General features: G+C 44.7%; 2 protein-coding genes across 2 annotated transcripts in view; one reads left to right on the top strand and one right to left on the bottom strand.

Moving 5' to 3' along the window:
• Window positions 1-27,607, bottom strand: part of T265_14406 (hypothetical protein) — a gene marked incomplete at both ends in the record, with an annotated part of 40,667 nt that overhangs the window by 1,080 nt on the left and 11,980 nt on the right. Inside the window, 7 exons of the mRNA XM_009173480.1 lie at window positions 12,129-12,422; window positions 16,141-16,212; window positions 19,880-19,933; window positions 21,802-22,045; window positions 24,702-24,785; window positions 26,487-26,577; window positions 27,178-27,275. Of these exons, the coding sequence (XP_009171744.1) occupies window positions 12,129-12,422; window positions 16,141-16,212; window positions 19,880-19,933; window positions 21,802-22,045; window positions 24,702-24,785; window positions 26,487-26,577; window positions 27,178-27,275 (937 nt within the window). The remainder of the gene's footprint in view (window positions 1-12,128; window positions 12,423-16,140; window positions 16,213-19,879; window positions 19,934-21,801; window positions 22,046-24,701; window positions 24,786-26,486; window positions 26,578-27,177; window positions 27,276-27,607) is intronic.
• T265_07837 (hypothetical protein) lies at window positions 13,244-18,134 on the top strand (the record flags this gene model as incomplete). The annotated part of the gene is made up of 4 exons (XM_009173470.1): window positions 13,244-13,326; window positions 15,132-15,309; window positions 16,386-16,552; window positions 18,029-18,134. 4 exons carry the CDS (start codon window positions 13,244-13,246, stop codon window positions 18,132-18,134), a joined length of 534 nt encoding a protein of 177 aa, XP_009171734.1.

Below are 27,607 nucleotides of genomic sequence, written 5' to 3' on the forward strand. Positions count from 1 at the left end.
GACCCACCCCACTCAGTACCGACAGTACAACAGGATAAAAAGCTCAATCATTACACTTGCAAGTTTCTTTTAGTCTGGGTCAAAAGAAATGATAAAAGCTGTGTGATTCGACCCAGAAGCCTTCTGCGTTAAAAAAATGCACGATTGAAGCATATACACCTGCCAAGCTTCTAACCCATAGATGCTTGGATATTAAACTGTGCAACACTTGTACCCCGTAGTCAGCAGTTTGATCTCTGGTAAGATAGGAAGATCGAAGATCGTTCAGCTGTAAAAACCTTCCGGTCCCAAGTAACCACGCGACCCTAATGAAGCACGAAGACGATTTGGTACCAGGGTGCACAGGAACAGTTCAGATGCAGAGGTCGTATTAGACGTTCCCGTCAGAAATTCCGCACCACTGAGCCATCTCCGGCTAACAAGTGTGCGTAGGTCGCAAGCTGCATCCATTGACTCCAATAAAGGACTTCATTTGACAAAATGGATCTAGCGGAATTCCATCGTCATGCGATTTCATGAAGATCTGCTCAACGCCACTAATTTTACAAGATTATAAGCACAAGAGTATGCCATTTGTGTGCGACTGACTTCAAAAGGGGTTATAAAGACCAACGGAAGCGGACAAACAAGAATGAACCAAAATCGGAATGCAACAATCAATACAGTGTAGGAATCGATTAATGAACGCAAATACAAGGTCAGTCGATTCACCTCTCAGTTTTTTGGGTGAAAATGAGGCATATATGAAGCTCATGTACGCCGGCACGGTAGGTAGGTATTCCAAGTGAAGTTGTCAATCATTTCCTGAATGACTCCCGAGCACCCCGGACCCTAACTTTCGTGAGTTGTAACAGATCCATCAAAGGCAGTCATTGCTGATGCGTGTTTTCTACTGGCGCGATTTAAGATGTTGGATCAGGGGTCCCCGTAGCCGTTCCGTTGCACGCTGCATGTGGTCTCTAACCGAGGGCTACATCGTTCGTGCTGTCAGTTTCCATACAGAGTAAGCGTATGGAGACGTTGGTACTTCGGACTCTTGTTGCAGACTAGCTGTGAGCTCGGTTTTTCTCATTACAGAATATTATTTGAGTAAGTCAACATAGTTGTATGACAGATAGTATTTTGACTGTGATTACGGTGGTTGGTGATTGGGGAAGCAGTGGAAGAGGTGAAATTTGGAATGATAGCAGCTGAGGTCAAATCCGGCATCATTATTTAAATTCTCTCAATCGTTGTCCGGTTAAGAGGTTACTGGATAGGAGTCATGCTTGATGGGGACATATCAATAAAGAAGATTTTCATTGTATGTGTCTCGTGTGAGTAAAGTTCCGGTTGGCCTGAATATCGACGTGCCACCTTCAAACCCACCAAATCGAAAGGTTCATGTTCAATGAAAGCACTTCAGTGTAGGCTCAATCGTGTGCAATCCTTTGCGTTGGGAAACAGTCACTGAGTAGAGTCGTGATAAAACTACTCCATTCTATATGTGAGAACTGGGACGATTATCGCTGCAAAACACACGAGCTGTTTAAAACAAAATTTGATGGCGGACAAGTCTAAAGGGAATCTGGTCGTCTGAGATGAAATGCATTGAGTTCAATAAGATGTTGGTAGTCGATCAGGTGGCTGTTGATCTGTTTGCCGAGCTTTGCAATCGATTTGCAAACGCAGACACGAAGAGAGGGACCATCCAAACCACAGTGAACTGAAGATGTCTCCTCGAATGGTGACGAACCGTTTGCAAATCAATTGCCAAGCTCGGCGAACAGATCAACAGCCACTTTACAACTACCAACTAATGCACCCGATCTGCCAATATTTCAACACACTATCAACTAGATGTTTTTTCTTGTTTTTTAGGAAGGAAATTGAATTCCACCAATTGGGTTTGCCAGTACAGGGGCGCGACCGCCAACTTGGAGGACTAGTGTTCGCATCTTGGGTTGCTGTCAATGGTGGCCAGCATTCATTACTCTGGGAGTTAGCTTTCATTTTGACGTGTTCCCTGAACCCTCGTCGCAACGTATAATTATGTGAGATTCTGATAAAAATGACGAAATCTGACACTGTAATGTGCATTTATGCAAAACACAGCAAAAAGCACATCCGAAACGAACCTTTAAAATCAAAACTCGCTATCAGCTTAGGTGTGATGAGGGGTCACGTGGTAGCAGAGTCAACTACCGAAACCAAATCCCACGTGATCGACCCTGCCAAATCCACCTGAACACACACTAGCCGAAAGAGTTGTTCCGCGATAAAAGACTGACAAGGCGCCACCGCAATTTGTCCACCAAATAAAACATCGCTTCGTCTAATATGCTGAGTCCGACGAACAGACCTATACACAAGTCATGTTACTGGGGTGTCCAGTAATCAGGGACCGGGACCAACTAGTCTAACTAGGAGAAGCCTTGACATTAATGGATGCACGTGGCATGATTGATTTCCGCTCCCCTATTTTAAATACGTTTTTATTCGTTCAAGGTATTTTCACTACGTCGCGATAGGCAGAGGACAGAATCTGTCGGGAGAATTGCTGCATTTTTCGCTGCACAAAATTATTGTCCAATGTCTCGTTCTATTGAGAAGCACTCACAACAAAATTACCGTCCGATCTACTTTTATTCTACTCTAACGAGTTCTCCCCGATCCTTTTGGCCACTTCATAGTCCATGTTATGCTCAACTTTTCCGGCTAAAAATCTATCCACAAAAACTCCTAAGGACCCTTGCCGTCAACTGTGAACCTCTTAAGTGCTAAAGTATTCCGGGCAAAAGATATGATGCCTGATGTAGGTAGTTGGGATAGCGTTTGAACAACACTCCTCGACACCCGTCAAGACAGTTCTAGTCAGTCCAGTGGAGAACCAATGAGATATCATTTTTGTTAAAGCCAGTCAGTGGTTCATATCCTTGTTCATGCTGAGATTTAAAACCTGAACATGTGACATGTGGGGCATACCTAAATAGTCGCGTCTGATTGGGCAAACATGTTCACACTCGAGCGATATAGCCAATCTGGATTAAGCGAAATAAGCGTGTATGGACAGTTCACGCCGAAATGCTTCGAATACAAAATAATGTTGATAGAAGTTCGAGAACATGTAATCACCCAGCCTGTATTAAAGCAAATTTCTATGACCTAATAATCGCCCCGAATCGAACATGAGATGGCCTTTCTTGGAGAATATTATAGTCTCAGTTGAACAGTATTACAGACAAGAGGTTTGTGTGAGTTTCTGCTGAGTCACTCGCCAAAATCGATCCAATTTGAAAAAGTGTGTTTATCACACATTCAAGTGGGAAATAAGGTTGGCGAAAACTCAAGGACTGCGCCTACCTGATGAGCCCAAAGAAGGGCGAAACCGGTCGTGGGCTGTCGAAGAGTTTTCAGCAACCTTGTGAGTGGTTTACTTGATGAAGATTTGTCTGACGAACCCCAGGGAGCTCGAAACCTGTAAGTGGTCTATCCAGAGTTTTTATTAAAATTACGACGTATCAAACCAAATACAACAATTCTCAAAATCCACAACAATTTTTTTTGAAAAATGTATCCCTCCGCTCGCTTCTGAACATCTCACTTCCTGCCTGGCGCGATCATTCCGTTTAGTTCACACAAAATCCTGTACCAACAAACAACAAATCGACAACTATCCAGCGGGTTTCAAGCACCCGCTAGATCTGGTAGCCACGCTCTTCATTTGACACAACTAAGATATTTATTAGGGTGTCTAGCAAACCTTTCACATCACTCGATGATAGACATGTGTCCCTCCTCAGTTGTAGCAATTCAAGTGCGCCGGTAAGCTATCGCTAACGTGTTTGCCTCACCTGTAATTCACACCTAAGCACTACCAAAAGTATGAATTACTGCTGTGCCTTAATGAGAAAAATTGAGCCAGTATTTCCAAGTTTGCTGTGAAGTAGCCAGAGCAACCATGTCGGGACAGCAGGATGACTGTTCAAACGAGATGTGAATACGAAGTGGCATCGCAGATAAAACCTCAACACATGCAGCCTTGTGGGTGAAAATAGAGCTGGTGATCAGGAATAACCAAAGAATCGTTGCTCCTTTCTAGGTAGGTTTTCTCATTCAAAGGATCCATGCGGGATATCTTGAACAGGCCAGACTTTGAAAGCTGATAGGCTTAATTTGCCTCTACATACTACTTTCCACCCGTGAAAGCAGAATGTGCTGGAACGGCTTCATTCAGTTGTCTGGCTGCTACCAGCTGAGGTCAATAGAAATAATTTCAACATCTGGTAATCGACCATCCACATTCGATGAAAATGCTGCCCCAAGACATTTTAATTCATCAAATTTTACTGTTACCCCAAAACCTCACATAAACTGTGGCAGCAGGAGTGAACTTGTAAACGTCAGCCGCAAAGCTCGTTCGTTGCTCATGCCATAAGTATCGGATTTTCACACGCTGCCAGGTTCGGGTTCGACAGACACTAGAATACATTGATAAATGACATGAGCTAGCAAGGTTTCCAGAATATCAATGCGCACCAATGCCGATGAACTGGAGTAACAAATCGAGTCCTGGGTGGTACAACAAGTGTGTGAATGCCATCCGGTAAGTTGGGCTGTCAGTAGCCGATCTTACCACATCGGCACGCGCGAGTGAAAAGAGGCCTCACATCCTATGCACATATACTTTGCGGTTCAGTCACTGTCAACAGACGGATGCTCATTAAAAGTTGTCCATCCACGTTGACCACATTGAAAAACCCTTCGACGGTTCGCACAGTGAGTCAAAATGCAGTTAAAAGCGGTTTCGCTTGAGACCCAACACAATCCCGGATGAAACAAAGTCGCCTGTCTCTTGAGATTTTCGCCGCTTGTTGCAGAAAGTCACGTGTTTTTTGCGGTAGAAAAATGGCAACCCGTCCGCTTCCCAGAAAGATGGGGCTTCTGAAATTTCGCTCTACACGGCTTCCAACAAAACTCCAGCTAAGTGTCCGTTACGAAGAGACTGGACCTTACAGCGATTTGACGCTTCGTGAACCTCAATTACCCACTGAGCTATACTGAGGAATGTACGTGCGACACCTAAAGACCCACTCATGTCAAGTTGGTTGATGGGCAGTTATCTCCTAGTCCTCCAGGTCGGCGGGTAGGACATGTGTGACATCTTGTTCCTTAAAAATGTGGACCACTGTGGTGGTTCTACACCATCCACCGCTACCTTGTTGTTAGGTTTTTGAACTAAAGAGTTTAGTTGAGGACACTAATCGTCTTACTGCCTAGGTCCGTGCGCCCTGGTAGTATCTCAGCCCGCGTACAATAATGAACAGTCTCAGGCCACATCGGCTGTCATGTGGTGCAACCAACTGGGTCACCTTACTTGCTGTATAGAGCAAGGGGGAAGTAAACGAAAACAGGAAACTGCTAATGCCTCACTTCTTTCTGTTTCACGTATTCACTTTTCTCCTCCCCATCCTGTTGCCAGCGGAATTTCCTTAGGCCCGTTCTTACGGACTAACAGATTCGTTCGCCGCTCATTGCCGCTAACTGCAATATCTACGGTTGACTTGGCCAACACAGCCACAGACACTTCGAAAACATTCTTCAACCTCAATTACTCAGTTCATCTGACAGCTCTTAACGTGCGCACTCTGAAACAAACTGAACAAACTGCACTTGCCTGTATGTTGGACTCGCTTTCTATTGATGTGTGATATCTACATGAGACGAGGAATCAGGATCCAAGTGCGGTTATTGAACTGACCACTCCATCAATTTCCTCTCTTCTCTCCCTCTGGTGATCCAGTGGCCACTGCTGCTGCTGGAGTTGACGTTTCAAACCATCAGGGTGGAGGGTCTCTGGTTGAATAGTTGAATAGTTCATGAGAGTATTCCGTAATCACTGCCTGTTCATCCTATCTGCTTACAATTCGACAGATTATGGCTCTGACACACTCAGACAGTTCTTACGAGGTTTTGAGCGCCTCGTTGCGGCGAGCTAAGCGCTTAGATATTGGTGTGCTTATTGAGGATAGGAATACGCAAGGGAATTAGCGCTGCTGATGCAGTTGAGAAGCTTATTTGAAACAAGTTTACAAGAACCATCCATCGAAGTCCTTTTCAGGAAACATTTTTTGATGCTGATTCTTACTCAAAGGTACTGTTCACAACCTTGCAAGATTCCTGGCAATCCGCTTGTAGAATGGCGCAATCGACTAGGTTCTAGCACAGAATCTCGAACAGCTCTTTAGAAGTGCTCGAAGCTCGGACGCGTATTCCTCCCGGTCAAGCGTAAAAGGCCACCCCAACGTAGTGTCAGCCTTCAGGTGAAAAAGAAACGTATGGGCGTAAATTGTTCCAGCTGATACACACAACAGGCCCAAAGAGGCCTCGCACGAGAGGAATCACTGATAACGGCTCATCTAACTCCAAAAACGAACAGCACCTGTACCGTTGGGCTGAATATTTTCAAAAAGAATTTTCCTGGCCACCTAGAGTTTGTCAGCCGGATTCCAAAACTGCGACGCGGTCCCGGACAGTGAAGTTGGATCTCCCGACGGCAACGCAAATAAGCAAGCAACTTTGCCCCTCAAGCGCCACCAAGCTGCCGGTCGCGACGAAATCTCACACACTCTGTTCAAAGTTGTAGGTACACTGCTCAGTCGGCGCTTATCTAACTTATCTCCAGCTGTACGGAAGAGACCATCCAAACAAACTGGACTTGATAGTGGTGCACATATTCAAAAAGGATCCTTGCAGTGAGTGTGGCAATCATACAGGAATTAGCTAGAGTCTTTGTTTCAGAGGGGTTTGGTAAACAGTCAGTGGATTTATTGCTGGGCTGGATTTACCAAACCCCTCTGAAACGATGACTTCCCCGTCGGGAAGGGGCTAGGTGGACCACACACACACACACACACCAAACTCTATCAAGTGTTAAAGAAGCGTCATGCATATAGGAGTCCTGCAATCTTGATGTTCATTGACTTAAAGTGCGTTCGTTTCTGCCGACCGGTTAGTTCTCTTAAACATGCATACGCAATAGAATGTGCCCCAGAAGTTCCTGAATATCAAGCTATGTTTGTAGTCACAATTGTGGGCTCATTAAATTGTTGGTGTCCGACGATGGTGTCCACTCTCTCTATTTTTGTCGAATTTCGTAACACTGGAAGGTCTCTGAAACCCCAGTGTTCGATCTCACCGAGCGGGAACCTTGTCGACCTCAAATATTCAGACGACGCTGTTCTCATTCTTGAAGAAGTGCAGAAAAAGTATGTTTTATTTTAAAAAAAAGCTGACCAAGGTCATCCAGTTCTTCGGCATACGCTTCGCGCCCATCAAGTGCAACGTCACGCTGAGAGAATTTCTAGCTCATGAATTCAAGGAGTGATACTGGAGGTTGTGAAACGTAATACGTATCTCGGAAGTCGCACTGGCTCTGACAGTGACGTGACAAACGATGTCATGTTGTTTTTCATGCCCAATTGAGAGTGGCCGAATTTGACATGACAGAAGGGAATGGAGGACAGTACGAATTGTTTGTGTGCCGTTAGTGCTGTTCCTCTTCAAAGATGGTATCCATTTGACCTTCTCTGTGTTTGGCTCGACACACTGAAGTATACGCGATGTCACTGGGGATCATGCTGCCAGCTTCTATTTAGATTAACTGACTGCGGGTGTATATACCTCGGATGTTTGCGGTAGAATAGCTCTCTGTCCCCCTTCCAGTTGCATTTTTCCTCACCTTCAAAAGGCTTTATTCAAATAAATTGACGTGGTTGTACAGCAGTGAGGTATCAGATTTCTCCGTTGGTGTTGCAATCAACGGTGATGATGGTAACTAAGTGTCGTTGCACTGTACTGTGTAACTCCGGAAAATTTCGAGGACACAACACTCCAGCATCGTTTGGGTGGTAGGTCAAAAATCACTGTAAATTTTGCCAAACGAGACTTTGATTCACTCGCTTCTCAGCCCACCGTTGCTTAGTTAGCGCACACTTTCCACTTCAGCTCAAGTTCCCGAAAAAAATCATCCAATGGTCGGTGACAGCAGAATATACTGTTAGTAGTGTGAGGAGATTTGAGAATTTTGGTGGAGATTTCGTCCTGAGAAGTCATTGCTCGAGGAACCCGTCAACACGAGTGACTACATGATGCGGGTCCCTTGAGTGAAAGATGAGCAGCGCTAAGTGCGAGTTAATCACATTGCTGATCAGCCGCTTGTGGCTGGACGGTTAAGTGTCCAAACTTCTAGCCGGGAGGTGGCGGATTCGGGACTCTCTGGAGTTTCATGAGACTCTCAGTAAGGATGAAACAGCTGTACAGTGCTTCTCGGCTTTTCAGCATAGATTGGCTTCACTTACAGGACGAAATCTCCACCGAAATGGAATATACTGCCCATTGACTAAATCATCCGCGGGAATCATGAAGTAGTAGTGATGCACACTCATCAAGGCAAAATCAGTTTACTCTTTACTAGCACCCGAGTATCACAGCCGTTATCTTCTAGAATTTTTTTTAATGTTCTGTGACATTTTGTAGCCAGGGCATAGCAAATCGAGGTAGACACCTCTTCTTATACCGACCACAAGCAACAGACAAGAAGCGATAATCAATGTCAGTGACCTAGCAAACTGCAAACTGAAGCAAACGTTTCCTACAGTATGGTAGAAATCCCAGTTGCACCGAATCTGCTCCAATCTATGTACACAATTCTACCGAAGTGAAACTCTAGAGAAAATATCCACCAAGTAGAGGATTTTTTTAAACATCCTTTTATGTACAGCTGACTGACAACAGTTTATCGGCACAGTGGTCAGTCCACATTTGCACAGCCACAAATCGAAACCTCCTTGCCTCGATTTGTGTGATTCCACTGTGTAGTGAACCTGGAGGCTAGCCTACTGTCCTCAGTCAGAGTGAAGTGGAAGGTAAACACATGCACACACAAAAACATTAATAAAGTGTGCAAACAGCTTGACCCAACAATCAGGTTACAGATTAATCTGATGGAGTCAACCTCGTGCTTCTACTGCAAGCTGTACGCCAGTAATCAAAAGAAAATCAGCGTCCACAGAATCAGTGTTTGACACTCTCCGAAAGTGAAAACGGCACGCCAGTAAAAAAAACATTATCAAGAAATAAACTGTGAACCAAAACAAGCTCGGCCGGTAAGCTTTCTCAGGAAGACCCAACAACGTGGGAATTAACGAATGGATGTCGTCGAGATATCCTCCTAAACAGGACGTTTATGCTATACATGATACAACATAAAAGGGTGTTGGACGCGTATGCCCTTCAAAATCATTACATCGACATAACGACAAACACAATGAACACAGCTCAATCCGTGGACAGAATAAAACTAGAACATAAGCTGATTTCAGCGCTCAGGTGTAGGGTGTGTACAAATGAGAGATCATATTTCTCTGATGTGCTAATCCTTACTCGTGTTACCAGAAGACTCTGAGAGAACTGAGCAGGCCAAGTTAAATGACCTGATTACTGGATATGCAAATTTGATCTCCTCATGTCCGGAAGTCGAACGTGGTGCTAAGAGGGACCGCCGCGCAAGCAAGGTGGTTATTTGTCTTGTTGGGAGTCTCCCAAGCAAGGACTTACTGTGTTGGACTTCGTCAAAAATGTTATGCTATTGAGGTTGGAGTGAGGAACCTCGAAGCAATGCAGCTTTGGGAATATTCGTGGCATTAGACTGAAAGGTAGCTGTGGTGTCCGGATGGAGAAACAAACAAGTGATGAAAACAGTACAACAAACGCAACTAAAACACAACTGTTCAACTCAAAAGGTAGCTTGGGCTGTTGTACTGTAGCAAAGCTCCATACAGTGTCTCTCCTGATGGAGGTTATTTAAAAAGAGACACTTACATCGATAAGATTTCGGCGGCACTCGAGTTCTTCAGTGGAACCTCCCACCTCCTCTCTAGAAACCAATCAAAGGGCACCTTCTCTCCCCCAAAAGGCGACATGGCCAAACTGGTTAGAGCACGAATTTGATGACCGGAAGGTCCGTGGTTCAAACCCGACCTCTGCCTCTCGACTTCCTCTGTCCAGGTTTGGGCAACCTGGCAATATCCCAGCCTTCGTGTAACCTTCGTGTGGCATGGCAGTTAGGCACCAAAAGGGTGCTACAACTGAACGATTTTTTTCTCTTTCCCAAAGAGCTAGTTCACTCCGCAACACAATGGGAATACCATACATTATTGACAAAAGGCTACTATTCGAACACAGCTTTAAAGAGCCGATCGCATCACGAGAGAGGGAGAATGCTACCAAGAGAGATCCATCTAAAAAGAGCGTGAATCGCCCACCACAAGAGGATTGGCCATTGTACCAACTTCCCTTACAAGAGAACGGGAAGCCAAGTCAATAATATTTAATCGGCTTTTTCATCTGCCTTCTTATGTGTCTCACATGCCAATCAGCGCCATTAGATCTATGTAAACAAGGACTCTAGTGTCGGTTGTTTCTTGTATCCATTGAAATTTCCAAAACCTCGCGGTGACACCACCTAAGTACGTTAGACTGGAAGAGAATGATCTCAGTACATTTCTGTTCATATGGGTATGTCTTGGAACTAGTCAGCTGTACAGTGACTTTCGGGAGCTGACGCAACAAGGTTGAATGGACAGCTTTGATCACTTTCAATCGCGGTTCAATGAGTTATGTAGCTCAAAAAAGTTGAATATGGTCACATCAGAAACAAGATCAACATCTGACTCAATATCTAGCATCTTCTCGCATCAGCGAACCTCAAATCCCCATATTATCATCAGTGTTTAGCTCCCTCCTATGAAAAAGATTATACAAGGTAAGCGCCGTCAACTTCCGAGAACTAAGGCACCGCTATGAAAATAATAATAGTAATAGTAATAATAATAATCGTTCAGCTGTAACACCCTTCCGGTGCCTAGCTGTCATGCCACCTGGAGGAAGCGCGAGGGCTGGAATACTGCCAGGTCGCCCAAGCCTAGACGGGGGAAGTCGAGTGGCAGAGGTCGGATTCGAACCACGGACCTTCTGGTCAGTAAATTCGCGCTCTAACCGCTTGGGCCATCTCACCCCCACCGCTATGAAAAACCCAATATTCATCTTTAATTATATCGGAACTATCATTTCAGGTGAATAGTTAGGACCATATTTACTCATTCTCCTCGTCCATTTCATTTTAGACCACTGGGCTAATGCTTCCATCAGGGTCCACTTCTAACGATGACATCATTCCTCCTAGTTTCGAGGANAGGACCATATTTACTCATTCTCCTCGTCCATTTCATTTTAGACCACTGGGCTAATGCTTCCATCAGGGTCCACTTCTAACGATGACATCATTCCTGCTAGTTTCGAGGAAATACGTTCTGTAGTTTGTTCACCAGACTCGACTATCAAAATGCAAACGTTTCGTCGTACACTGATAATGCTTCTTTGACTGGGGACGAAACGCTCAAAAGCCAATACTCAAGTTTGGCGAACTGCGTGACAACTAGATAGCGTATCAGAGCTGCTCACATTGTGCAATAATGCCAGAGCCGTAGTTTTTTTCTACTGTTTTTATGAATCGGCTCGCACCCGTTTTGTTAACCATCCAGCACCTCATTGACGTTTTCGTGCACATAGCATTCAAGACATAACTGGGTAATGAACACGACGAACTCCCATTTTTCATGGAACTTGTGATCGGTCATTACCCGCCTAGTAGGTCCATCTGACACAAGACTATAACTAATGGGTTCGCATGTGTTCCCGGGTATGCCGTAAGCTATGTGAACCGCGTTTATGTTGTACGCCTAGAGGCCGTGTTCGGAAATGAGCATAGTTCAGGATGGTCGTGACAGGCCAACAGTGGGTCACCCTGCGAAATGCTTTTTTCTTCAACTAAGGAAGTTGAGGACGTGGCAGAGAGGTGAAATAACGATTTTCAACGCTGGTGGGGTAATAATGAATCCATGTATGAGGATGGTGATGATGCGAAAATAGAGAGACCTTTCGAGGGATGTTTCCGGGTAAGACCGGAAACATACATCAAAAGTTTCAGGTAGTTTAAGGGAACTAAACGACCTAGTATGCACCTGTCAAAACAAAGAGGCGCAATACGGTTCATCAAGGGAGTGTTTAGTTGGACCTGCACCACTTACTGGATAGCTGACGTGCTGTGGGCAAGGTCAAGAGTTCCCTTCGTCCTGGTGACGTTTTTACGCACACCCATACAAGGTCAGCGACCCGGTATCCAAGTCGATGGGCGTTTTGCTCACATAAAGAATTCCAGTGTGTTTGAGAATTGAGTTCACCAATGTTTAGAGAAGGCTGACGAATACCGCACGACGGATTAAATGCATATCGCCAGGCAACGGAACGTAGACGAGCCCGCGAAAGATGGAGGAGACAATCTTCGGCCGATAGTGGACGACCAGTGAAGCGACAGAAACGTGCTATTCAGAAAAACAATGGAATACAAAGAGGACACTACAACAACACGTTTACGCGCCCTTCGTATCTAGAATTGAAACAAGTATTGACGGTTTTCTCAGTATTAACCTGAGTGGAACAGCGGAAGCCTTGCATAAAATTATGCAAAATAAACAACTCAAAGTTTCCCTATGATATGAGCTATAAGGTGCGTCAAAAGAACGTCTTCTCAAGCGGATATTCACGGAGGTGAAGGCACCAAATCCTATATTGAACCGTAACCACTTCCAAACAGATCAGTGTCTTCTACAACCCACTAGTGCAAGAGACGTGTCCAGTGGATTAGCATTCCCATGATTCAAGTTCGGCTCTAGTTAGCTCTTAGGGACCGTCAACAAAAGCCCATACCACATCATAATTCTCCCAGCGACCACTAACGTCTTTTGGGAAGGAAGGGGATCGACATTAGATCATCGGTGGTAAGGTATGCTTTTGTGTAATTTCGATTGGTGTAACTCCTCTTTGGGGAACTTCTTGAGAGGGACATCAATTCGCCAAGCCCATGCTTTGTTTCAGTAATCAAGGTGCTACCAGTGAAAGGAGGAAAACCTTACGCCGCGGGGTTGCTTATAAGAAAACACCAACTAAACAGTTACAGACTATTAGACAGGAAAGTAAGACTCTTACATGCACCTTGTCTCTAAAAAAGAACCGAAAATCCATCTCCTTCTTGAACGTGTCTTCTTGAACTTTCCTGGATATTCATTGACTATCACGCTATTGTAAACGAATACTGCAAAGCAGCTCTACAAATTCCGCAATAAATCCCACGTTCCATAAAATCATGGCCAAGTTACGGAAAAACCGCATGCTACTCACATGCCTCATCAGTAGTATCCACCGTTACACCAGATCATCATCTCATTTGTATGTACAGTTCAATGCTTCCGGATCACGGATCCAATGAGCACATCTTCCCTTACAACTCTATTGTGGTGCATAGTTCACTGGTATCTGATAGGTATTCACACGCCAACAGTGGATGTCTGCAAATTTTCATTTGAACATAAACGACATTCGAGGAATCGGATGCGCTACTGCTATTGAGCCTGTGAATGGGACGAATGAGATAGGCCGGCAAACTGGCAGTGGCCTATTGCTAGCCATCAGCCACCCTAAGCATGACATTGCACTGAGATATTGGTGCCATAGATCAATTCCTTCATGTCTCGATATAACGCCGCACATCGCCCGCATACTTTCATATCCTTCAAGGCTGCTAATGGAGAACGACTTCCGTTATCATGGCTAAGTGAAATACGTGCCTTCAAATCACGCAGCCTTCGTTGGGGGTAGGAAGCGCTGTGAACTGGATAGGCGGCCATCCATATGATGAAGAACATTAACTTCCGAACATGGACTTTCTTTCATACTCCAAGGAATGTTTGTGAATATGGGTGTACAACCGGGTTTATTCACTGCATTTCATCCACACCAGCGCCAGGGTAGTTTGGTTAATGCGATTGGATTATTTCCTAGCAGACGAGGATTCTTGAGTATTTTAATGGCAACTACATTCTTTGGTTCAAACACGAAAGAAATTACATGGTTATTTTGGTTAAGACAATCCTTTTGCACTGGTTTGTTCAGCTCAGTATAATCCCCAATTCAACTCCGCTCAGGTGTGCTTTTAGTGCAGACACTAAAACCGGTGGAGTTGGTTTTGACGATCACTTCAACAGCACTCCTTGGACTTTCGTTGTGTTTACTGAGTCTTACGACTTGCAAACATCCAGCTTCGTGGATTGTCCCATGACGTCTTAGTTTTGTCAAGTCGGTGCGCACCTTCAACGTACCAAATGGTCCACGTTGCATTCAGCACCAAGCCTCTTTGGAGTCTCTTCGTCTGACAGCAACACAGTCAATAAGAGGTCCGCGTTCATTTGCCGGGTTAGTCCATGTGGCTATTGATTGTTTACCAGGATTAAATCACGTGTTACGGTGACTGGCTCCAGAGATACGTGTGTTGTATTCGTGTGGTTTGCAATGTTGGTGATTCCCAGCAAGATGAAACGGCTATATAGAGTGCTTAGTGATTGCTCATCACAGACGAAGAGACTTAAACAAACCTCCAAATTCACTTGCAAACACTCGCACAGAAAAATTCGGACAAAAATTGGAATTGACAAGGCAAGTGATGAGTAACATACAGTGAGTGAATATTCTGGTGCATTTTAAAGCCATGTAAATTGCTTAATCGGATTCTACAATAGACAATCTCTTGGTGGTACTCCAAGATATTTCTCTAGGAGAATAAAAAAACTACTAAAAAGGTCGGTCGCTTGCTACAACGACACGGCTAACAAAGTGATCTCCCAAGAAAACGAGGGACAATTCACTGTGGCTACCGCTGAGCAATTTAGGGTTAGTTGTCATGTCATTAAGTGTAATTAGGAGACCAGGGCCTCTGGATTCTGAGGTAACGCTTTGGAAGCAACCGGGTAAAGAATGAAAAAATGAGGACAAACAGTCATGTTTTTTGGGCCCTCACGTAACTTTTCACAAGGACTTTGCCTCAGATGCGATGGTATGGTGCTCTTCTACATGGTAACTGTATATCAATGAGTGAACCATTTGATATTTTTGAATACATTCATGGCGGTGTTTACCTAAGAGGTGATGGTCTTGTACGGTGGGCGCTTAAAAGAATATTTTATGTAGCTACCTGCCAGTGGCATCAATTGCACTGCAGTGGTGGCTGAAATCAAAGTTGTCCAAATGGTCCTCACTCCCAGTACTGAACGCTCGGCCAATTCTTTGTGTGTGGTCCGGCTTCAGGACGACAACAACATTCCAATGACACATCACTCCATAGATCATGCTGGTCCAAATAACAGAGAAGCTGGTAAAGTGAATGAAGAATTTAGAGGTCGATGCATCCGTCCGGCTATTCGCAAAGTCTGAAATCAAGCATTACTAGATCTCTCGTTTAGTTTCTTCAGTTGGATGTGTATTAAAGATGTGCACATTGGAGAAATTCAAGATGTCCAAGAGCTGTTTCCTTGACAGGGCACACCATAAAGTTTAGACGTCACACAACCAGCTTTGGAATTTTTTTGGGATTCCGATGAGTCTCCATTGACCCTATAAGTGTTATGCCTTACTTAGTATGACAGCCCTTAAACAAGTCTTCCCAGAATCCGGAGCTCATAAAGCGCCCAACCGATAGGCAGTCCGGGTATGCTAAATCTGATATGGCTGGTAGCTGAAACAGATTTGCCGGTCGGCAGCGGCTCATGAACTGGATTTCTATGCATAGTTCGAGCGGACCCGGTTCGAACCCCTGTCTTAAGCAAAGAATTCCGCAATGAGATCGGCGGGCCAACCACGGAGACCTGTTGCTCACCAGTCGATCCAGACAAAAGACAACAACTATGGGTGCTGGCACCAATTATTTGTCTATGATTATTCATGATTATCTGCCTCATTCTCCAATTTTTTCCTAATATGAGACCATAACAGTGTTCCCGTGGATAACCACCAGCGCATCTTTACGATAATGGATAACCAGGAAGCATTTACGCAACTGTTTAATCATCAGTGGTGGAATGACCGGTGTAAGCTGAAAATAAAAGAGTCGCTTCAATTCACCGATACTCAAACCATAAACACATGTTGCATCACGCTGTATCATTGGGAGCTAACCAAATGAATGGAACCAAACTGGGTCGATATACCTACGTGGGGGTTCCTGCGGAATCATTATTGTCAAATCGTCCTGGATTTCCATTCCAAGCCAGATAATTCGAGTGCCTATATAAAGGGAAAAAATATAAGTGAAAGGGTCGTGCTGTTAACAAGAGGTTTCAAAGACGCCATCACGAAAAAAACACTGAGTTTGAGGCATGCGGTTTTCAGCATGAACTTCGATGGACTAAATACTTTTATTATGGGGAGTTACTGGAGAACGGTTTCAAATATACCAGTTCTGGGTAACACTGTTCGATAACTGTCGTTCAACTGTAACACCCTTTGGGTGCACAGCTGCCATGTCACGCGAAGGAAGCACGAGGGCTGTGACACTGCCAAGTTTCCCAATCCGAGACAGGAGAAGTCGAGATGCAGAAGTCGGGTCCGAACTACGGACCTTCCGGTCAGTAAATTCGCCACTGAGCCATCTCTCAATCAATAAATGATATACGAGTTCGAATTTCTCCTTCAATTACTTCAATTTTTCAGGTAACGGTTATCCAGATCTGACCAGGTGTTCATGATGAATCTGAAGCAACTGTTTGTTTTTGTATCGTAAAGACCAGTCACCAAGTGAAGGACTAGTGAGATTCCGTTGACAATATCGTCTGAGTTGAACAATTTTACACAGCCCCCAGTTATACTGAGACTTTTAATCTTACATCTTCATCATCCGAAGAAGCGTTTCACGTGAACTTGAAAAAAGGCACTAAAGAGTGCGGATCGATGAAAAAGACATTCATATCTCAGCCGTGTCATATAGGGATAACAATTTGATTCAACACACTATGCTTCAGGATTGTATCAGTCGTTCTTCTGCATGCACAACTGAACGAGACTTGATGGCCGGAGCCTGTATTTAGAAGAGACAATATTGTGAACTTGAAGCAAAGTGACGGATGAGCCGGCGATTTAGTAAACATCGTCAGATTACTGTACATTGAATTTATGAGGTAGTGCGTACATGCTACACCGAAACGAGCCTTTACCGCCAAATATCTACCACCGAAATCAAGCAATCTACGCGGAAAGGTGGATGTAGCTGACCTATATAGGTTAACGTTGGAGCAAAGTCTTGAACTAACGTGAGAAGTTGAAAAAAGAATATTAAATCGTGGCAGCCTTATACCGTCTTACTTCCTCTTTCCGGTAAAGTTCGTCGGTGCAGCTGCAGTACGGTCCACCAGAACGTTCAGTGAACGTGTGGTGCTTCAACCCTTAGTTGACTAGGAGCATCGTGGCTGCTCCATCTGTACTGCCGCATGGCTGTAGGATGCGATCACAATAATGCATGTGAGCATATGACAGTATAACATAAGACCCATGTGTACTTTTACTTTCGTGTGGCGATAAAAGTCTAGCTTTACGGCATCGTTGGTAAACGCTTTTAACTGAATGCGATGGCATATTCGCCCGTACCCCCCGGTTGAACTTATTTATATCAACTCAAATGAATAAATACAGAGCAGAGATGATGGGTGTTGGGAAAGCAAGCCACTACGTACTTCACCCTAATTAAGACTAAACCAGAGGAGAAGTCAACCCTAAATCACGTCATCCTACATCGTCAGCAATGCACATCTCGCGAACCTCAAAGAGGATTCGAACTTGCGACTTCACGGCCAGACCTTGTCTTTCAGTAGGAGACCAGCAAGAGTACTACCGTTTTCCTCTCTTCACACTACTGAACAGCACCTGTTGAATCAAATGATTGCACCCTGAGGTAATAGCAACAGTCTTAGAATACACGCTTTTCTACGTGTAACTGGCAACCTACGGAAGGAAGGGGGCGAGATGGCTCAGTGGTTATAGCGCGAATTTACTGCTGGGAGGTCCGTGGTTCGAACCCGACCTCTGCCTCCCGAATTCTCCTGTCTAGGATTGAGCAACCTGGCAGTATTCAAGCACTCGTGCTTTCTTCGGGTAGCATGGAAGCTAAGCACCAAAAGGGCATTACATCTGAACGATTTATTTTTTTCATATGAACCCCTAGTGTTCTTAATCAGGTAAAAACGACTGAACCATATGGATAAACCACAGAAAGAATCGATCTGATTGTGACGTGGCATGATGATGGTGAAAGCGTAATAACACTCATCAGGCGTTCGCACGTACTTTTTCTGCGATGCAAAATACTCCCAACTAAGTCCCACAGACTGTTTTGGCGCGCTCCGTCACTGCATTTCTAGCATACCAAAATAGGCAGTTTTGACCTCCCCTCCAGCAACCGGCACAGCCAGACACCGGATAGTTTAGCGACCAGCTTAAAATAAATAAAGTCAGAGCGCATAGCTTTGGAAGCACCTCAGAGAGTGCAAACTTAGCGTCAGGTTTCTGAAAAGTGTTCACATTAGCTCTAGAACGTATCAGATACCAACATATTTAACCAAATTGTAATAATCGTTCAGCTGTAACACCCTTTCGGTGCCTAGCCGCCATGTCACCCGAAAGAAGCACGAGGGCTGGGATACTGTCAGGTTGCCCAAGGCTAGACAGGGGAAGTCGAGAAGCAGAGGTAGGGTTTGAACCACGGACCTCCCGGTTGGCAAAGTTGCGCCCTAACCACTTGAGCCATCTCGCCCCGAAACTATGTGCATCAGATATAAGCCAGGGTTTTCACGAGCGTTTCAAAATGATATATAAGTCTCTCACTGTGGCTGCTCAAATTGCCATTGCCGGCTTGAGAAACGACCAGATACCAGGTGAAATTTGTCAGACAGCTACTCCCTGTTGTCGGTGTTTTCAAAGAAACGGACGGTTCCCTCATGGAAGAGTTGAACTCTTTACAGTAAGACACGGCACGCAGGGTCACATTGATGGCATTCAGGAGATGGATGTTCACTTCACGGTGCGTTTAATGCGTCTAACAGACCGTCCCTTATTCAAGAGCCATAAAGCCATAATGATTCTCCATTATCCCGAAGCGCATCTATGTGGTAGAGCAAACTCAGATAGATCATTGATTGAAATTGTGTCAAAGTCAACATCAGAAACTGCCGTGCAATTCGAGAGTTACATCCTACCAGCTGTAACCTGTAAAACTATGTCTGATTTGCTGTTATTTTTGGGCTAATACAATGAAGAGTTGAAAAGCAGGCCACTTCCGTAACGTGACGAGTTACTCGGTGGTAACGAATGCACACTTTTCACAAAGACGGCACAGGCAGCGAGAAGCTACAATCTCGTGAGAATTTTGGACGAATGTTGACATCCCATAATCAACTTGAAGAGTTTGAAAGCTCTGTGTGAACCTTTATTTAACCACTTTTTGCTAGATATCACGAAGTAAAGTGTTGGGAGGCTCTCTCTCTCTATGAGCACATAAGATTTGCAATTAGTTTTCGTGGTGGACGCGAAGATCCTCCCAAGACCGGTTCAAACCTAGACGGACAGATTTACTCATTTCTCTGATAGAGCTAATCGTCCTCGAGTGACCTCTAGAACCTATCAAAAGTGGTCGCTTCTGTGAGGTAGTCTGCTTACTTCAAGGATACAGCTTAAAGCCTTCTGATAGGTTTATCCTGTTGTGGATGCGTGATCACTTTAGCAACTAAGTTTCACCGACAACAGTTACCAAACCTCAAAAGTGTGAGGAAATTAATCATACGACGAGCATAACCAAGCACACATGAATAACACATCTGAATTGACATTGGATGAATACATAAAACCTAGACACACATGTGACGTAAACTGGGAAAAACAGAAGAGAAACCATGGCTTTAATTACTTTCGTTCGATTGCACTTTCGATGGGTTTAGCTTGAGCCCGTAGTGTTCCAGGTCTGAAGAGAGCGAACGAAAAAGCGATGTAATGATACATAAAATATGAACCACAGAACTAAAGGTGATAAGGTTAGCAGAATACCAGGCCGACGGTCAGATATATAGATGGTGGATAGGTGGAAAGTAAAGTTCTCTTGTGGCCTCGTAATAGAAACCATGCGTTGGTTTAACGGTCAACTTTACAATCGCCCGCAACCGTGCAACCGTTCAGCGCTCATTTTAGTTGAATTTGATGGGAGGAATCGGTTTTTAGCACAAGGAAGTGTTGTTATGATCGGTTCATTCGAGTTTACATTGTTTTGAGTTACGCTAATGAACGGCGGCTTTCTCTTGAAGAACTGTGGGCTGACTTCAAGAATATTCAGCATACCTGCTATCTAGGAAGCAAGACCATCAACAAGTCTGAGGACAGCGTCCTCTAATTTCTAGTTCACTGTCGGATGCCGTAGGCCACGTGGAGTTCAATGTCAGCCCATAACCGTCAAGAGCCAGGTTTTAAGCTTTCCTCTGGTGCAACGGCGACAAGGATAGTTCAAAATCTGGTTTGAAGAAAACTTGTTCAAATCACGGCTAATCATACCACTGAAGCTATTCGTAACGGCATAGAGTATTACAGCTGCCTCCTCTGATATCGTTGGAGAAGTCACGTCCCAACTTCCTTTCTGTATTCGCTATACTGACCACCGGTAAAGACTTCGAGCCTACAAAGATCGTCATTTCGAAGAGTTCAGGTCTATCAAGAAGGTCAGATTCCTGAACAGATTGACGAATCAGCAGATATAACAAGGTCAATCGTACGGTTCCATTCGAGGGCTAATTTACGTGAGCTTCTATGGAACGGCATGTGGCTGCAAGAAGGCATTTCAATGGTGAAGAGGCTGCGTGTTTTTTAGGCGAGGAATGTACATCCAACATCATAGTTTTTAACTATTCGCGTCGCCAAGTACGCGGAATCGCCCGATATGTTCAACTGGGAACATTCGTGGTGCGGGTTCCAAACAAATTTCCCCGGGATTCCTTATGACCTTGTTGTCCAACGAAGTCCACGTATTCGGTTCGAGGCCGCTACTCGGATGGAAAGCTAAAGAAGTAGTAAAATTAGCTAACAATGGTGAGGATATACAGTCAAGACACGGCATCACGATGAAAGAATGGTTGCTCAGGGAAATCAGTCCGCTAATTTTCTGGGACTTTTTGATGTAAGATACTGTACGGAGGCCAGCCGTCCCTAATAACCGAACATCACATCACTTGGACGGATGTGACACGTGCAGGGCACGGGCCAAACGAAGGCATGCCCTGATTGTTCAGAACGCCAGCCAATCCGAGCCAAACGCCCTTGGCTCGACGCTTCTCGCCCCCTCACGGAGATTCTGGCACGACCTTGTGGAACACTCTGTGACTAACCTATAAATACAGTTGTAGTAATTTTCTATTTTATCCATGAACGGCTGTGTAGAGCTAACGTGCCTTTTGATATACCATAGTGGGCAGGAAGCCAAGGGACCGACACAGAGTTGCACTACCGTTCAGCAAGTTACAACAGATACTCCCTACGCAATGGCTTGATACGGTGGACAGACTGAAGGAGACGGGTACACCTCGAAGCCAACCTCGACGAAGCAGGTTCAGATTTGCGCTCTTGTGTATTCGTCCTATCAGTTTGCCTGGAGTTGAAACGGGCTGCAACAAAGTGCGGAAAACAGACCAACTACCATGCCTTCAAACAGAGCTACAAAAAATAACAAGTGCTTCTCACAACTTTCAGAGAAACCTCACTCGTCACTCACGCAGACAGAATCTATCAAAACTAACAGACGGAGTCAAGAGTTGACCAAATCTTCAATGATGCAAAGTACGAACTAACTTGCTTCCACACGCTTTGTGAATTCAGATAGATTGCCATCCACGGGTGTGATGCACAGGTAATCATCCAAGTATCTCAACACGGTGCTACAGAACGTCGATGTGATTTTCACCCCAGACTGCCATAGTGGAAAACCCTGTGCAAATTGCCGATCGGCATGCGCAAGGTAAAGATTCGCCAGTTCCGTACAGATACAGGAGCCTTGAGCTAGGCCTTTTTGAAAACGGCAAAGCTGTCCCTCAAACTAGAATGCAGAAAAATGAAAGAGGGAGATGCATCAGGTATGATTCGACTTGATTCTCGCCAAACTGGCGAAAATCTGATTTTATAACTAGCCCTTCGAGATTATACCCATGTAAAAATAAAAAAGCATATAGTATTACAATGTAAGGTCTGGGGAGTGCGGCCTAAAAATCGCTGTTTAGAGTCCTAACGGGGACTAAAATATTGCTTACTTCGAGAAAATGAAAAACGGTTGATTTGCAAGAAGCTGTCTTACTCTCAAGCATCACTTACGCAGAAAAACTGCAGCTTAGTGAAGGGAGGCCTCTGTGTACGGACACAACTACAGTGGAGCAATATTTCCCCAGATGCAACTGTCTGACCCTCAGTGCACTGCTGTGCACTTGATTTTGCCGAAGAAGTTCATCGCCATGCTATTGTTGCGGAAACTGAGAAGAGCTGAGCATGATAAATACACACTAAGCAACCCCCCACGTAACTTTGGCTTTGCAGATACTATCAAGTTCTTGGCTAAGAGAGGGAGGGAGAGCAGTGACTTTTGTCCAATGTCTTAAGATTACAAAGAGGGATACTGAAGTTCCCATTACGTTTTTTCGACGTTCTCAACAAACAAAGTGAGCATCTCCAACTCAGCACTGTGAATGAATATCCATTTATCTGTCCCATCCTCGTGGCTGGTCTTCAATCACAAAAAGGATACTAAATAAAAATGAACGGGATCAGGAGTTGGCAATTCAGAAACTTAGTTCTGGGTGACAGCGCCATATCGGTCTCAAGGGTGGAGCTGCGACGACGGAATATTCCCATCCCTCCAAACCTAACCTCAGAAAAAATTCAAATTCTACACAGAATCCAAGTAAAACCTACACTTTTAGTTTTTGATAAATTATATCTACCACACCGCTGTTCCACCCGGAACCCCAAATGAAGTGAAGGCGATCGAAAAGGTCATAAAGAATAACACTGCAAAGGTAAATTCAGCTCGCCAAAGTAGTAACCTGAAAAGGAAAACTGATGTCACTTGGTCGAGGAAAAGCTTCACCGTGTGAATCATTTGAACATCGGTTATCCTCCAACTTGATGTAACTTATGGCCACATTCTGATTTGAAAACTAACTGACCGGGTAGCTGAACTGCTCTGTTACTTTCAGTAGGATTCAATTCACCACGACCTTCTAGGCCTAGATTGGACTACTGAGCTTCAACTCCTGGAGAAAACACTCAATACCGTTTGCAATAAAAACGACTGCATATTTCAGCAGTACGCTCACAGACACACTACATCCAGAAACTTTTGTGGTCGTTACAGCCAAACAAGAGACCAATGGGGGCGACACAACGACTATCCTGCTCTTGACGTTCGGCGGCGGTAGACTGATTTCAGTCGATCTTGACGAATCCTGCCCTAAGCCTGTAGCGTTATACCTGCAGTCACACCAAGAAACTGTCTATTGGACAATCCGAATAGGCAGTATTCAAAGAGTGAACCGCCAGTCTGTCAATTTGTCGAAATATAGGCAGCTCGGGTGTGTTTACTGGTGGTTGATCAGTTGGCAGTTGATCTGTTCGCCGAGCTTGGCAATTGGCTTGCAAACGTTTCGTCCCCAGTTGAGGAAACATCGTCAGTGCGCAGTTGAATGGGTGCTTCCTCCGTGCCTAGCTGCGTTTATGTAGTTTTTTGTAGAGTGTTCAATATCCTGTCATGTGATTGGTTAGTCGGTATATGCCTTCTGTTGCATCATGGTAGGATCAATCGTGATTTTGTTTTGCTGCGTTGTGGTCAATGTGTCTCTTATTCCATTGGTTTGTTGGATGGCTGTTTTGGGATGTTCCGGGTCTGTTTGCAATTGGTCCGTTCCATGTTTGTGTTTTGTTGTGGTCTTTCTTCCTGGATTCTGCTTGGTTGTGAGTGTCTTCTATTTTTGGCAGTTTCCTTGCTTCAGCCTGCCTGGCAGTGAACCGCCAGTCTTCACCTCATTGGTTTAGCCTGCTCAGGTGGCCGGCAGCTACAATCCCACAGCCTATAAATGAGTTTCTCACTCCATCATGGTGGTATAAGCTTGGCCCATTTCACACAAAAACATCCACGGCAGTGCACACCAGCACTTGCTAGACTACATACTTTGCCTTCGCCTTGACTTACAGCTGATGTTAAACATACTACCCATATATTTGTGAGTAGTTCGCACCCATCGTGCAATTTTCTAGCTCGCTGTCGCCTACCGGAACATCAGAAATGGACAGTAGAGAAGGGGGATTGTGTAAGATTTGGCCGTTTCTGTTCTCTGAAACTTTTATAAGGTGCCTAGTTTGTAAGGTAAGCTAACCGCTTTCAAAGTATGCAATGCATATTCGGGTTGGGTGGTACGATATGAGGTGATCAACAAATTGTCTACTGACCCTAACACTATGGAGCTAACAGACCTACTGACACTTGCAGGAGTGATTTGGGCCGTAAGCACAAACCTAGTAGGGCTAAGGGGAGACCATGATAAGAACCAGATTGCTTCTCGTCACGTTTTCCTCAATGTTTCCGGCTTCTTACCGGAGAACCAAATTTTCAGACAAGCAGATCAAATCAAAATTGGGTTTGTATGTGCCAGCATAAGTGGTTGGCGAGTGACAGGGCAAACGAAGCAAGATAAGGGACTACGTACCAGAATCAGAGCGTCGCGTAAGAACCACTCGAGTTCATGTACCAGGTACTCAGTATCAGGTGCTGGGAACAGGTATCGCCGCGCCTATGTTGAAAAAGGGGACAGGACATGAGTAAAAGGGTAACGTATGTTGCACATTACATTGAAAACATAGCGCAGGAATCGAATAACACGCAGTTAAATCCGTGACTGCAACTAATGGAACAATTCAATTCACACAGCAAACAACTTTGCAGAAAAGAGTCCACTGAATAGTTTGAAATGATCATTCATGTTGATTCATTTCAGAAAGAGTGAGAAAGACACGAAGACTTCGACGGAGTCATGAAACAAAAACTAAGAGAAGTTTGCCATGAATTGGTGAAAACTACGCATAAGCCTAAAGAAGACAACGCGCGCTTCTTTTGTGCATATCTCCAAAATGAGATGTAAGAGAGTAATGCAGAAAATCTTATCCACCAAAGCTAGATCGGTGATTAGGAAAGTAACGTTCACCGAACACACGCCTCTGTCCATGTCACCGAGAGCCGTCTAGCATACATGCTTGCTGTTGTGACGACTCTAGGTTAGCGTGAGATTATTCTCTTTGACAGTTCTTTTTTGAATTAGATTGTCACATTCATTTCCAATAGAATATGTCTTTCTATGGTGATCGAATAGACGAGGATGATTACTTCGGACCATTTATTGGGTCGTAGGTGTGTGGGGGGGGGGGGGGGGGAGTGGTGATCATTGTTGCAACGTAATCACTTGAGATAAAGATAGACAACCGTTCAGCTGAAGCACCCTTTCAGTGCCTAGCTGCCACGCCACTGAAAGGAAGCACGAGCGCTGGGACACTGCCAGGCTGCCCAAGCCTAGACAGGGGAAATCGAGATACAAAGATCGGATTCAAATCACGGACCTTTGGGTCGGCAAATTCGCACTCTATCCACTGAGCCATCTCGCCCTGAGAGCGCCCAGTGGACCCCTTTAAGGGACCATAGGGGCATGAAGCTACCAGCAACAGATAGTTATTAGGTCGAATTCGAACTGTGTTAGAGTTTTACATGATGTTGGAAATAAACTGCTCATTCTGGTTTAAAAAGTTCGGCATCCAAATCTACCTAGGAAGAACGACATCTTGGCGCATAAAACGGTGGACTTATTGCAAATAACTCTGGTGGCGCGCGTATTTATCGGAGTGGTTTACACTTTGAGTCTGTGAACTGACTTCAAAGTCAACTGCCCGGCTAACAACCGTCTTTCGTATGAGCAATAATGGCATTGTTTCTTTCATGCCAGTAGTAGGCTGAACAATTCATTATCAACAACACTTCCGAACATAATCAAAACTTTTTTGATTGACTGGTCACCTTCTCACCTTTCGACTCTTGTGCTTATGATCTAGTATAGCAGGAGTACAACCGAAGTTTCATACCTGGCGGCCATATTATTATTATGCGGAAGTACTTGGTAATGTGTCGACAGTACTTTGGAAGCACATTCGTAAGGCTTGGAAGCAGCACAAACGAGAGATTCAGCTGGGTTCCAGGTGAGTCTCTCGAAGAACCAAATTAGTTTGCAAATGAGTGTATTTCGCTTACTTCGGAAGTACTTCACTGCGAAAACATTTGAACGAGCAGGTTCTTCTGTTCTTTTGGCTGTTGGTGCATAAACCGCTGTCATATGAGGAGACCCGAAATCCTACTTTCCACAGAATTTTGACACGATTGACCAACAAGATGTAACGCCAAGGTGTCCAAGAGAATAGCCCAAAGATGGGCGCATGTCAACACAACTTACGTAGTCGCATATCTCTTTGAAAACTTCCATGAGTTTGGCATGTTCTATTGAATGAAAGCAATCCAAAATGTCCATCTTTGCCAGTCTGAAACTAGAGTAGTAACAGCACCCATGGCCACGACATGAAAATGTACACAGGGTATCACAGCAATATGACCGAATTACTAAAAATAGGAATTTTCCATTTGCTACGACCACGAAAAATGACCTAGTGTGATTGGAGCAGTGCGAGCTGTTCAACGTAATTTCGAAACCGTAGAGTGACGGGGAAGAGAATGGAAAACCAAAACAGTGGATTGTGGTCTACGGAGAGTATTGCTGCAGACTTCGCGAAAGAATAGTCTTTTTTCAGAAGACTCGACTTGTGGAGTCACTAAATGGGCAAAAGGTGCGGTGGAGTTCTACTCGCCCTTTTCAGTCAGCAGTTGAGCGACAATATACGTAAAAGAAGGACATTGAACATGCGACGTAATCATTATTCCTATGCCCAGCTGCAGTTTTTTTTTCTTGGGAGCGACTGGCACGAAGAGATTCCACACAAAAAGTCCTCGTAAGAGGGGATGCTAGTAGCAAAACCGACCAATATATACATCAGTTCACGGCAGTTATTACGGTCATGATAACTGCAGCCACCTACTCGAGCTATGACCCGAAGTACAATGGCAGAAAATACTTAAGCTGATCAACTCACCGGAAATGTCCCTGTGTGGCGGCTGCCTTACGAAACCGCACGAGAGAAGAGAAGGCTCCGCTGACCGACAGAATTGATGGTGCATATATGGAGGGTAGCTGAAAGGTTTTGAAACGAGCCACCGAACATGGCTGAATATTAGCGAATATAAACTCATTTGCAAACTAATTTGGCTTTTCGAGAGACTCACCGGGAACCCAGCTGAATCTCTCGTTTGTGATGTTTTCAGGCAACTGAATGTGCTGCACCAGGCCGCCTCATGTTTCACACGCTACGATATTCCAGATATCGCGATACACGTACATCTTTGCAATGTACTACTCATAAGGTTGCTGGGAATCCGTCGACAGCCCACAACCGGCTTCGCCCTTTCTGGGGCTCATCAGGTAGACGCAGTCTCCGGGGTTTCCGTCAACCTTATGTTCTACTT

Source organism: Opisthorchis viverrini, assembly GCF_000715545.1.
Source record: "Opisthorchis viverrini unplaced genomic scaffold opera_v5_187, whole genome shotgun sequence".
NCBI lineage: Eukaryota > Metazoa > Platyhelminthes > Trematoda > Opisthorchiida > Opisthorchiidae > Opisthorchis > Opisthorchis viverrini.